At 36.1% G+C, this 14,420-nt stretch overlaps 1 protein-coding gene across 1 annotated transcript; it reads right to left on the bottom strand.

Annotated features, from left to right (window-relative positions):
* Window positions 1–2,933: 2,933 nt before the first annotated feature.
* LOC127126541 (uncharacterized) lies at window positions 2,934–3,956 on the bottom strand. Its single transcript, XM_051055482.1, has one exon. It carries the CDS (start codon window positions 3,760–3,762, stop codon window positions 3,148–3,150), a length of 615 nt encoding a protein of 204 aa, XP_050911439.1. The 5' UTR covers window positions 3,763–3,956; the 3' UTR covers window positions 2,934–3,147.
* Window positions 3,957–14,420: the final 10,464 nt, after the last annotated feature.

Genomic DNA, 14,420 nt, shown 5'->3' with positions numbered 1-14,420 from the left:
TTAAGAGTTATATTACTGAAGTAAGTGGAATTTAGCTCTTGGAGTTACTTCTTTATTTTGTCGCTTTTACTAGTGGTACCTTGCTCTGATCATGTAAAATCGGGTTGGATTAAACGCTTATTTTATTCCTTATGTCTGATTATGTTGAAGTCATAAGACTAATTTTTCTGTTGAGAATTATTAAGATGTTGAGTTGATTGATTACAAATCTCTTATTTTGTTATTACAATTGAAGTTGAGACTAGATGTTATTACTTGCTTTATCTTCCATAATTGTGATGATAATTCCGCTGCGCTGATACTTTAAAATGGAAGTGAGCGTGAGGTGACAAGTTATGAGTGTGTTACTATGTGAATATGTAATACCTATCAGATGAGATGGATGTCGTGTAAACATCCTAGGTATGATTCAGATAAGTTGGATGTCATGTAAACATCCTTATTAGAAATATGTATATTGAAATTTACTGTTGAAACCCGTGTTACGGAGCAGGTTATGTGTGTTATGAATGTGACACCCTACATGGTTTTGTGTTATATTTAATTTACGCGATAAATAATGTGCGGGGTTTAGGGTGTTACAACTTAGGTACCTCCGGTGACTCGGGTACCTCTAACGCCTGAATAGGTGAAACCCGTTGCCTACGGGAAGATGGAGGAAATGATGCATTTTTATATGGCACCCTTCTCATACAGGAAGAAGAAGTTGGAGAAACATGAGCCCCAGAAGTCGACGCCTTTGCATGAATTGGGCTAGAACACGAGCCTCTGAAATCTGTCTCTTTTCCCTCATACATGCTATGCAATCCTTCCTTGTCTCAGTCTATCGTATCTATCAACCATAATTCCTGTAAGTAAACTAGACAAGTGTCACACAATTACTACAAGAAATACTACAAGCAAGAGAAAAAAAAGCAGACATATAAACTACAGTGATGCATCTCCGGTTCCTAGGAATCCAAACGTTGAAAAATTATGGAGATGCATCTCTGAAATTTCCTACAACTTTCTTCTTCGTCAATAACAGTAATGCAGACCTCCAAACCCCGAAAAATAATGCATTGATCGTTAGTTTTAACCATCAAAGATGTTTTTCATTATGTATAAACTATCATTCATGCAAAAACAATTTATTTCATAACCTAATAATCAATTTCTACAAATTTATACAAAAACTAAAAAAGTTTACAAAAATAAAAAACTTACAAATTGAGAGTTTACTTCAGTGTTGAATGATCTCTTTGATGCACTTGCTATTGATGGAAGAAGCTTTGAACTTGGTTGATTGGTTTTGAAAATGTGAGTTGAGAGAGTTTGAGAAAGGTTTAGAGTTGTTTTTTTAGAAGTGAGGTAGGAGAAGGGGTTCTGACGCATTTTAGAACAAATAACGTCCAAAGATGCATCTCCGTAATGTACATGAATATGCATCTCCGTAGGGTTATCACATTAACTCAGAATTCTATTGACTTAGGGTCAGAGCCGTCTTTGAAGGCGTGCAAGGCGGGCTACCGCACAAGGCCTCAAATTTTTCACGGTTAAATCCTAACTAAATAGGGCCTCATTGTTGGGTCATCATGAGGGGGAAACATTCACATTGGGTCAAACAATCACTTAAAAGTCAAAGACTCATCCAAACAAGTGAGAGAAATACCACATATTCATCCAAAACCTTAAGGTGATAGGTGTATGAGTCCTCTTACTTATAAAATTCTCAACCTCCACATTTCTAAGCAATGTGGGACTTAGAACTCAAACTTGTTTCACAATAATCTCCCCCTCAAGTGTGAGTTCATCCACTATGCTCCCCCCCAAACGAAAGCTCTTTCATTCACATGTTTGTACCACTGTTGACAGACATCCTTATTCGTCATGGGCACTTCAATGAGACACACTGCCTGACCACCATGTCAAGAAGACTTTTGACACAAGGAGCCGATCTCTTACTCGAACTGAGCTATAATACCACTAATGGGTCATCATGAGGGGGGAAACATTCACATTGGGTCAACCACTCATCTAAAGGTTAAAGACTCACCCAAACAAGTGAGAGAAACACCACATATTCATCCAAAACCTTAAGGTGATAGGTGTATGGGTCCTCTTACTTATAAAGTGCTCAACCTCCAATTTTCTAAGCAATGCGAGACTTAGAACTCACACTTGTTTCTCAACACAACTCACACTTATTTCCCAACATTCATAAATTTCGATCACTGTTTAAATATGGTTAAATATGACCTATAATTATTTTTTCATAGTTGAACCATGACTAACCTACACAGGACCTCCAAAAACTTGACACGACTCTGCTTAAGATGCGTCCAGAGATGCATCTCCGAAATCAGAAGACATTTTTATATTATCACGCAATTCACAAATAATATATAAGGTGCATTAAAAAATTAAAAAATTCTCTTAAATTCAATTATTTATTTGGTTATTGAAGCCAAATTACTCATACTCTAAATTATTCTTTAATATTTAGTTATTACTTTCTCAAAAGCTTTACCTCTACCAAACTTGCTTTAATTTGTTTCTTGTCCTTGTGTATATATCATCAATAAAATAAAATTTTGATAAGCCATTCACGCACTCTAAATTTGTTGCACCACATCCATTGTACTAGGCAAAAGTTCTTTCCTAAGAAATAATGTGTAACATTTATACCATCAAAATATAGAGGGGTGGGTTTTGCAATTTATAAAAGGAGAAATGTCCGATTTTGGTTAAGATTGAAAACTTTAGAACATAAAAAAAAGGGAGAAATATTGTATTTTGGTAAAGATTGAAAACTTTGAGAACACAAGCGAGACAAAAAGTGGAGATACATTTCCTTCTATATAGACATTGCATTTTAGCACCGTAGAAATGCATTATTCCATTTTCTCGCTATCTTTAATGAGTAGGGTTATTTGAACGCTCAAATATTGACATTGTATTTTAGTATTAAAAATATATTATTTATACTATATTATTGTGCTTTTGACCAAGATGATTTTACATAAGAGAATTACAATTCAATAACATCTGTTATTGTGTAAACAACAAAACACAACTTGATAATATGTAATGTTCCCATAAATTTACCTAAGTAAAAAAAATAAAAATAAATGTATCTCACAAAAGTTCATGATAGCCTGCAATCCTTCAGCAGCAGCAGATAAAACGAAAGAACTTCTTGAGCATCCAAAACACCAAACGGCACAAAAGTATCACAAACAACAAAACAATCAACCCTACCCAAAAAACCACATAATAAATTGTGACACGATAAAATGTTCCGTCAAGCGGATTCAGTATCATCCAAATCGAAATCACATAAGCACCAGCGGTACAAAACACTGAGAGACACGTAATAAGTATAAGAAACCACATAACAAACTTGTTCCGAAGAGGAAATCCACATATCAGCAACACGATTATCGACTGAGAAGCCGAGAAAGAGACGGTACACAAAAGTAAGAAAAGTTCATATCTAGTCTTTTGGGCACTATCACCAAAAGCTAAAACTGAAGTACCAGCTTTGCATGTTTGGTCAGGAGCACAACCTTGTTGAATACCTGAGTTTTCTTGCCAAACACCACCTGGAGGGTTGATTGCGATTTGGAAAGTTAACGATGCAATAACTGTTGCTACTATCATTAGAGAACCTCTCATTTGTTCCATCCAATTTCCTTGATTGTTTTCATATCTTGTGAATTGGTTATGAGCCCATGATCCTTGTGATACTTGTGCTCCATTCTGAACCACAACACCTTCCATTGTTTTTTTTGTTGCCTAGGTAGTTGTTTTCTTCTAAGTTGTGATGAATATAATGATGAACTATGATGTATATGAGTTTGCTCAATTAGAAGTAGAATATTGGGTTTGGGTCAACGTGAGAAAATTGAATGAGATAGAGTTGAATATTATGGTCAATGTTTTATAATATGTGATATTAATTCAATTCAATGATGTATGGATATGAACTAAACTAAAGATTATATATGTGTGGAAAAAAAATATAAAAGTATATTAAGGCTATAAAAGTTTAATTAAAGAGTGGATTATGAATAGAAACTATAATTTCAAGACTTAACTTCTAATGCCGTGTAAATTTAATACTGGCTGGAACCCAATGTTGATTTGTGATATTCAACGTTAATTTTTGTTTTTTAAAATGTTTGGCGAATGTTGTGCTGATTTTCCTTTTCACACATGCATCATATCATATTTTATTATTTATGTTTTGTGGAAGATTGTTTTAGAAACCAGGGAGAAGTTTCAGCCGGTGAGAGAGATGGTTGCGTGAGAGAGTGCGATAGTTTCTGATGATTAGAGGTTTGGGTGGTTACCGATTCAAAAGAATGAATATCAGTTATTTAATATTTAATGAAAATGACAATGGTTCAATTTTTTTCTAAAATAAATTGGTTGTCTTAAAATAGTGCACTAGTTTTTCTTATGTATTCTAACACATCAATTTTTTTCACACCTTTAAATCCAGCCCTAATCAGACATCAATGCTAAATCTTTTGAGGGAAGAAATTTAAATTAAAAGATATATGGGATCCGTTTGTTTTGACTTTTTTAAAAATGATTTTTACAGTGTTACATATTTTAGTGTAAAAAAAATTTACAAAGAAATTTTTCATAAAAGTTTCAAATGAAAATTTGGTTTGAATAGTTATTCTTAAAATATTATTTTAGGTATTTCATCATTTTATCGAAAAAAAATTTGGATTTCAAATTTTCAAAAAATCACTTAATTTTGAAGCTATTTCAAATAGTTTTTCATAAAAATCATTTTTAAGATACAACTTTTTGAAAAAATTATGATTTTGACTATATTTTGATCTTCAATAATGTATATTTATATTATAAAATGAACAATTCAATATTTTAATTTATAAAAAACAAATTTATAATATTTTAAAACATTTTTATAGAATCCATTTTCAAAAATATAAAGAAAAAATCCATTTTTTTAAAATTAAAACAAACTGGCCAATGTTCCTCAAAGTGTTATTATTCACTTGGTTGTTATTAGATCTTTGCCTTCAAAAAATGAAACCTAATTGCCGGTTGTAACTGGAAAGTACAACCATGAGATAACGTTGGACAAGTGACCAACAATAAAACATAGGTAAATTGTAGATATAAAAAATTGCATAAAATAAAAAAAGGGTTTAATTTTAAAATATTCATGAATAAAATAAAATAAAGTGAAGGTAAGTAATTAAAATAAGAGATAAGATAATGAAATAACACACTAAAATTTATACTAATTCAACATAAATTAATTGGCTTACGATCGTTCTCTAGAAGTAGTGTAATTTCAATAAAAACCACGTTTTAAAGTCGATTTAGTTTGTCATTTACAAATTTAAGAAATATTTCTTCTCTTGGTTTACAATGTGAAGAAGCTTTTGTGAAGATAATTTTTTTTGAGGAAGACAAATACATGAAAATAAGGAAAAGTATCTCAAGGAAGTTTTAAAGGATTGAAGTTTTTATGATAATGGACTGATCAAGCTCTTATGTTTCATAAAAATGGATCATAAACTAAGATACAATATGCAATTCAATTTTTATAAATCTTAGGTGCTCAAATATTTTCATATAAATCATTTCTAATATTTTTGCATCAAACACTTTCGAGCCCATGGATTTTCTCAAGCATTTCATTTTAGGCTGTAATGAAGCCAAAAGAGAAAGAGATTTTAGAAGCAGCCTATGAGTCAGCAAAACAGAGGGAGGGCCCACAAAATACGCACGGAAAGGAAGTGGCTAACAATAACGCGGAAATATTGGACATACGCACAGGAGCAAGGCCACACAAACCGCACAACATGTGGAGGGACTACGTGAAGGAATGAGTCAGTACAAATACTGTAGTAGTGAGAAATTTTAGGATTATGTGATGAGTAAAGTTATTATTCTTCTCCCTCAAACTTTCTTTTCACATCTGGATTTTTATTGTATGCCAACTGTTTGATTAAAGTCTTATAATATTATCCTCACTTTGCTTCCCATCTTTTCTTCCATATTTAGTACTGTTACATTGGTGCTTTCATTACACCATGGCCGAACCCCAAAACAAAGAGCTGCAAGCTGAGATCAAGCGCACTAATGAGGAGATGTGGTTGTTTCAGACTAAAGTCCTTGAGCGCATGGAACGATTAGAAGCTAGTAACACATCAAAGTTTGATGATATCCACGCAGCGCTTGACATCCTCATTCAGCAGACACCGTCGAAGCATCGCCATGGTGTAGAACTCAACAACAGGCCTCCGTTTCAGGTGAGAAATGTCAAACTCGAATTTCCTCGTTTCGATGGCACTAACGTGCATGAGTGGATCTTTCGTGCTGAGCAATTTTTTGGTTATTACGATACCCCTGATCCTGATAGATTAACTATTGCATCTGTGCATCTGGATAAGGATGTGGTTCCTTGGTTTCAAATGTTACAACGTTCTAATCCATTCCATTCTTGGTTAGATTTTACTCGTGCTTTAGAACTGGATTTTGGTCCATCCATCTATGAATGTCCCCGTGCTACCCTGTTTAAATTGACTCAAACTGGAACTGTTTCTGAGTATTATCTATAATTTACATCATTATCTAATAGAGTTTACGGCCTAAGTAATGATGCCTTAATTGACTGTTTCATAAGTGGTCTCAATTCTGAGATCCGTCGTGACGTGTTAATTCACACACCCACCTCCATTGTGAAAGCGGTATCTCTAGCCAAAGTCTATGAGGAAAAATACACTCAAACACACAAACCACAAAGAGCCAACCCATCCACATATATTAAACCACCCTTCAATTCATCCAAACTAGAAATTAACCAGAGAAACACGGCCCCCATCCTCAACACACCCCCCACCAAACCTATGAGTCAGTTCCAAAAGAATCCCAATATCAAACGCATTTCCCCTGCAGAGATGCAACTCAGACGGGACAAAGGACTTTGTTATTGGTGTGATGACAAATTTTCATTTACTCATAAATGCCCTAACAGACAACTTATGTTATTACATTATGATGATACTGAGGATGATCAACTCAGTGGGGATATCCTGAAACCATCTGATTTCAGCACAGACAGCATTCCCACCGTCGAGCCGGAGCATCATTTGTCATTAAATGCAATGAAAGGAGATTCTCATATGGGTGTGCTAAGATTTTCTGGGTTAATTGAGAACATTAAAGTGCAAGTGTTGATTGATGGTGGTAGTTCAGACAATTTTTTGCAGCCAAGAATCGCTAAGTTTCTGAAACTGCCCATAGAAACCGGTCCGACGTTCAGAGTTCTGGTTGGCAATGGGGAAATTATGAATGCAGAAGGGGTCATTTCAGACTTGTCAGTTAAGATACAGGGTCATGAACTGAAGGTTCCTGTGTTTTTGTTACCGGTGGCCGGGGCAGATATGATTTTGGGTGCATCGTGGCTAGCAACTCTAGGACCGCATGTGGCTGATTATGCTTCGCTCACACTGAAACTCTTTCTAAATGGAAAGTTTGTCACGCTAGAAGGAGAGAAAGTTCCCAGACCTTCAGTTGCTCAACTCAACCATTTGAAGAGGCTGCAGAACACTGATGCTATAGCAGAATGTTTCACCATTCAATGGCTCAAATCAAATGTTGTTGAGGACATGTTCAAGGAGCTACCTACTGATACCAAACCAGAGATTTCTAGGTTATTGCATACATACAAAGCGGTGTTTAACACACCAGTTGCGTTGCCACCGGATAGGTCACATAACCATCATATTCCATTAATGAAGGGCTCTAATCCTGTCAAAGTTAAACCATATCGATACCCTCATAGCCAAAAGACACAAATTGAACAAATGATCCATGAAATGCTGCATCAAGGTATCATACAACCAAGTACGAGCCCATTTTCTTCACCAATCATATTGGTGAAAAAGAAAGATGGTACATGGAGGTTTTGCACGGATTACAGGGCATTAAATACTATCACTGTCAAGGATTCCTTTCCCATTCCTACAGTAGACGAGCTATTGGATGAGCTATTCGGGGCTAAATATTTTTCAAAATTGGATCTCAGGTCTGGCTATCATCAAATATTGGTCCAACCCGAAGACAGGTATAAAACAGCTTTTCGAACACACCAAGGACATTATGAATGGCTGGTCATGCCATTCGGACTGACCAACGCTCCAGCTACGTTTCAAAGCTTAATGAATCATATTTTTCAACATGCTTTGCGAAAATATGTTTTGGTTTTCTTTGATGATATTCTCATATACAACCCTACTTGGCAAGCACATCTGGACCATTTAGATGCAGTTCTAAAAATACTTCAAGACAATGTTCTGTTTGTCAAGTTATCTAAGTGTTCATTTGGAGTTTCAGAAATTAAGTACTTGGGACATAGAGTTACAAGTCAAGGAGTTGCCATGGATAAAGATAAAATCCAAGCTGTACAGGATTGGCCAGTACCTAAGAACGTGAAGCAATTGAGGGGTTTTTTAGGTCTCACAGGTTACTATAGGAGATTTATAAAATCATATGCAAGAGTGGCTGCACCATTGACTGAATTACTTAAGAAGGAGAGTTTTGTGTGGAATGACCAAGCTGAGATGGCATTTTCACCAGTTAAAACTTGCAATGATTTCTGGTCCAGTTTTGGCTTTGCCGAGTTTCAATAAACCCTTCATTTTGGAAACAGATGCCTCAGGGGTCGGAGTTGGTGCAGTGTTGCACCAAGATGGTCACCCCATTGCTTATTTTTCCAAGAAACTAGTTCCTCGCAATCAAAAGAAATCGGCTTATTTTCGAGAGATGCTTGCCATATCTGAAGCTATAGCCAAATTCAGACATTATTTAATGGGTCATAGGTTCATTATTCGAACCGATCAAAAGAGTTTGCGGAGTTTAATGGACCAATCCCTCCAGACACCCGAACAACAGCAGTGGTTACATAAGTTTTTGGGTTACGATTTTGTTATAGAGTACAAGCCTGGCAAAGAGAATCAAACAGCTGATGCTTTATCGAGGTTAATGACCTTGTCGTGGTCAGAGCCTGAGTGTCAATTCATTCAACAAGTAAAGGAAGTGTTGAAAAGTGATAACCATTGGAGTGACATCATACAAAAGTGTATTAGCCAAGGTAATTCATATCTCCAATACACTTTCCGAGATGGACTGTTATATTGGAAGCAATGAATTGTGATTCCTCAACACACTGAATTGGTACAACAAGTCTTATATGAATTACATACATCCTCATTGGATGGTCATGCGGGTTTTACTAGAATTATGGCTAGAATAAAGTCCCAATTCTACTGGCCGGATATGAAAAAGGATATCTATCACTATGTGCAAAGTTGTGGTGTGTGCCAACAAGCTAAAACTGCTAACACAGTACCGGCGGGGTTATTACAACCACTTCCAATACCGTCACAAGTATGGGAAGATGTGGCTATGGATTTTATCACAGGACTTCCTTTATCCTTTGGGTTCACTATTATTTTGGTGGTCATAGATAGATTATCAAAGTATGCTCATTTCTTTCCTATGAAAACTGATTACTCTAGTAAGTCAGTGGCTGAAATTTTTATGCACAATATTGTCAAATTACATGGAATGCCCAAATCCATTGTATCTGATAGGGATAAAGTGTTTACAAGTTTCTTTTGGCAACATTTGTTCAAGCTACAAGGTACAAGTTTGGCAATGTCGTCGGCGTATCATCCCCAATCTGATGGGCAGTCTGAGGCCCTTAATAAGGCAGTAGAGCTATTTCTTAGGTGTTTCACCTTTCACAACCCTAAGTCATGGTACAAGGCATTATCATGGGCTGAATTATGGTACAACACAACCTTATAGACCAGCATTGGCATGACACCCTTCAAGGCTCTTTATGGGAGAGATCTGCCGACTTTATTAAGGTATGAACCTCAAGCTACTGACCCTCCAGCACTCCAAGAGCAGCTGATGGAGAGAGACAGAATTTTACAGCAGTTGAAAGAAAATTTAGAAAAGGCTCAGCAGTACATGAAGAAATAAGCGGACAAGCATAAAATGGATGTGACCTTTCAGGTGGGAGAGCTAGTGTTGGTGAAGCTCCAACCATATCGGCAACAGTCGGTGGCCTTGAGGAAGAATCAAAAGTTAGGCATGCGCTATTTTGGACCCTTTGAGATCATAGCTCGTGTGGGTTCGGTAGCTTACAAACTCAAACTTCCAGATCATGCTAAAATACACCCTGTTTTCCGTGTGTCTCAGCTTAAACCATTCAAGGGAACTTTCCAAGAGCAATACTTGTCGTTACCTTTGACTATGTCAGACAGAGGACCAATTATAACTCCTATTAAAGTGTTGCAAGCTAGAACTGTTATCAAAGGCAACCAAACAATTCACCAAGTTTTAATTCAATAGGATCAGCATGATGTCGCAGATGCTTCTTGGGAAGAAATAACTGACTTGCAACAGAAGTTTCCCTCTTTCAACCTTGAGGACAAGGTTGCTTTTAATGGGGATGGTATTGTAATGAAGCCAAAAGAGAAAGAGATTTTAGAAGCAGCCTATGAGTCAGCAAAACAGAGGGAGGGCCCACAAAATACGCACGGAAAGGAAGTGGCTAACAATAACGCGGAAATATTGGACATACGCACAGGAGCAAGGCCATGCAAACCGCACATCATGTGGAGGGACTACGTGAAGGAATGAGTCAGTACAAATACTGTAGTAGTGAGAAATTTTAGGATTATGTGATGAGTAAAGTTATTATTCTTCTCCCTCAAACTTTCTTTTCACATCTGGATTTTTATTGTATGCCAACTATTTGATTAAAGTCATATAATATTATCCTCACTTTGCTTCCCATCTTTTCTGCCATATTTAGAACTGTTACATAGGCCTCAAGCCCATGTATTTTCTTTTCACACGTCCTCCATGTGCTACATCCCATCTGATTTGCAACTTTTGCTTTGTGCTGCTGAACCTCAAGCCCGGTCAAAATTTCACTCCTACACCCACATAAAAAACACACACCTCCCTTGGATTGGTTACAACACAACTAAAGTCAGTCTTGGGCTTCCCTTGTTGCAGGCCCATTGATTTTACTATCTAAGCCCACACAGATTGTAATTTACAACCCCTGATTTAGTTTTTTTTTAATTTCTTTTTGTCATTTTTATCTTACATTTTTAATACATTTTCTTTAATTCACAATTTAATATTTTTCTATACATTTTTATTCATATATGAAGCTAGCGGAAATATACCCGAATGCATCGCACGCTCGAACATACAACAGAGTCGCCATCAAACTTTATTTATTCCCGAAGAAAAGGGAAAACATCGATAAAACCCGGGGAAAAGAGATAATTGGGTAAGGAAGTCCGTTATGCAAGGGAAAAGTATTAGCACCCCTAACATCCATGGTACTCCATGGGAACCGTTTTGATTGTTTTTGCTTGAGTGTGTGTGATATCTGAGGTTACTCGCGAAAGAATAAGGGAAAAAGAAAGAAATAGATAAAGTGCTCCGTGAGGATTGAGGCCCTCATGCCTACGTATCCTTATAGTGCAATAAGGAATTCATAACTCTGTAGTTCATAGAACTAGTGGCGGGAGGTGAAAATAAGTGTGATATCAAGGTATGGTATGAACCAAAGAATTGTATGATTGAACTCCAAAAAGGGAAGAAAACTGAACCCAAGAGTAAACTGGTATGAACTAAGATGTGGAGGGACATAGGCATACCCACTGTATTGTCATACCGAAAGAATGAATTAGGTGTTTGACATCAAGGCAAACATCTCTTGGTTCACAAGCTGACACTGGATGGAGCTCAAAGAGATAATGTATTTGGCTTAAAGGTATATTATATCACATGAAGTGAATTAAGGTAGAATATGAATGCATCATGAAGATGGACAAAATGATAGGGGAATAATTAGGATTATGCTCGCCAAGGATTCACATCCTTATGCCTACATATTCTCACTGTTGTAACACCTCAAAATTTGCCCTCCTCTCTTGGGACTAGCTTAGCATGTTGCATTTCATGTTTAGGGCATTAGTCATTGCATATTGCATATCATGAGAAACAAACAAGTCATTCTCCCAGGTCTTTCTCAGAAGATAGAGAGGTTAAGAGATTCAAGCCTGAGGGGGCTCATAAATTGATCACTAGCCATCTGAGGGTTTGTGCTTCAATTAGGGTTTCTTGGTCCTTCAAGGAGGTTGAGAATTATCTTGGTTGCAAGGATACATCATCATCATTATGGATATGTCATCCTCCATGGATTCATTGTTCATGCTCAGATTCCTTGGGATTAGGGTTTTGACCTCTGGTCAACCCTAATCAGTTACATTCTACCAGTCAGGGTTCATCAAGGAGATGGGGTTTATTTGCTTGGATGAGGATCATATGATTATTATGTGGAGCTTACAAGAGCTAGGGTTCATTTTGGATCCATTTCCTCAAGTGGTTGAGGCTCAGGGCTGATCAGAGCACTTCTAAGTCATCTGAGAACCAGAAAGTCAATAGAAAGTCAACTGAGGGCTAGGAGGTAGAGAAATGAGTTTCAACATCTCATTCATGTTCAAAAGAGGCTTATTAATCATGTCAAATGTATATCTTGAAGAATTTGAGGTCATGGCAAAAGTTGCCAAAAATGGAAGGTGACCCATAATTGAAAGTTTCCCAAAATGGAAAGTTTTTGATTCAAATTCAACTTGATCTTGCATCATCAAATAAGATTCAAATGAATTTTTTCCCAACATGAAAGTTGAAGATCTCTCTCTCCCATTTCCAAAAAGTCCAAGATCATGAATTTATGATGGATGGTTGAGGAGATATGATCCAATCATTGTCAAGTGTGCAGGGGGTTTCAAATGGCCATATCTTTTGGTTCATAACTCCAAATTTGGTGGTTCTTTTTGCAATATTCTTCTCTTGACATGAACTTTCCAAATCATTCATCACATTTCATAAAATCTCATCACATAATCATTTGATTTTTCAAGCCATTTTTGGAGGGAAATTCATAAATTTAAAAATGGTGCATCATGGGAACAAATGACCATTGCTAGTATGTGCATGGGGTGTTTTTAAGTGCATTTGATCATTGGTTTGGTACTGTTCACGTTTGGAATTGCCATGCACCACCAAATTTCCAATTTTTGCCATGCACCCTTATTTTGCTTAATCTTTAATTAACTTTGATTAATTTTAATTAAAATGAGATTAGGACATGGTATATATAGATAATTGTAACAGAATTTGGGGAGGTTAATCACAATTCACCATTTCTAGATCTAAGAATTTTTTCCCTCCAAAATTTTCTTTCAATCTCAATTCAAAATTTTCTCACATAAACCTTGAATCTTCTTCCATATTCTGGTTCTCTAGTGTTAATTTAGCAGAGATCAAGCCTTGGATCATCAAGTTTGGACCAGAATTGTGCATGTGAAGCTCAAGAACATAACCATGGCATTTGAGATTTAATCAAGATCTACACGTTTCCAAGCCTCAATTTCATCATCAAACTTCATAACAAGTGATTTGGAGTGGATTTGCATGCTTGCTTGGCTTTGGATCTGCAGAATTCGCCAACTGTTCTTCAAGAGGTCACATTTTTGATCCTCTTAATTCTCTGTTTTATGTACATAATCTTGTAGATCTTGTTGTGGTGAGAATTCTGATATAAATTTTGTGGAATTTGGATGAAAATTGAGTGAGATATGATGATTTCAAGTTTAGATCTAGAAATTTTCTTTGCTTCGATTCAGAAAATCCATGGAGATTTAGGCTTAGATAATATGATATTTGAATTCTACATTGAAAGAGCTTTCCAACGATATATAATTTGTAAAATTCTGAACAATTCTGGAAAATCTGGAAAAATATGTATGAACATTCATCATCTTCATCTTCATCTTCATGAAGAAGATGAAGATCTTCATCTCTGGTTCGCTAGGGTTCTAGCATGAAGAACACGCCCAGAACACGTTTTGATCCTTGGTCCTCACTTCGAATCCTGGCGATGGCGTTTTGGAGTTTCTTTTATTTAGCGCGCTCCATTTAAATTTGAACAGAGTTCGAATCCCAGCGCATGCACAATTTCAAATTAATTCCTATTTCCCACCAATTTCCATGTTATGTTCATTTTCACTTCAAATTTTTTATGCTAACTTCTAAAAACCATAACAAATTGAAAAATGCATCAAATCACTCCCAATTTTTTGCACAATGATCCTCTGTTTGTCTATTATTTTTTGATGATAATTTCAAAAGTTGTGCATGACTGGAATTTTATTTGTTCTAGGTTGATTGAACATAGGTGCTTGTATGACCTTGCCTTTCTTTTTCTATCATGAAATGCTTGATTTTAATCCAATGGATATGAAATTTTGCATTCTGATTCTAGACATGTTAATGGATATTTTAGGATT

Source organism: Lathyrus oleraceus, chromosome 3 (assembly GCF_024323335.1).
Source record: "Lathyrus oleraceus cultivar Zhongwan6 chromosome 3, CAAS_Psat_ZW6_1.0, whole genome shotgun sequence".
Taxonomy (NCBI): Eukaryota; Viridiplantae; Streptophyta; class Magnoliopsida; order Fabales; family Fabaceae; genus Lathyrus; species Lathyrus oleraceus.
Note: the sequence above shows the minus strand (reverse complement) of the source record. Positions and strands in the feature narration are given on the sequence as shown.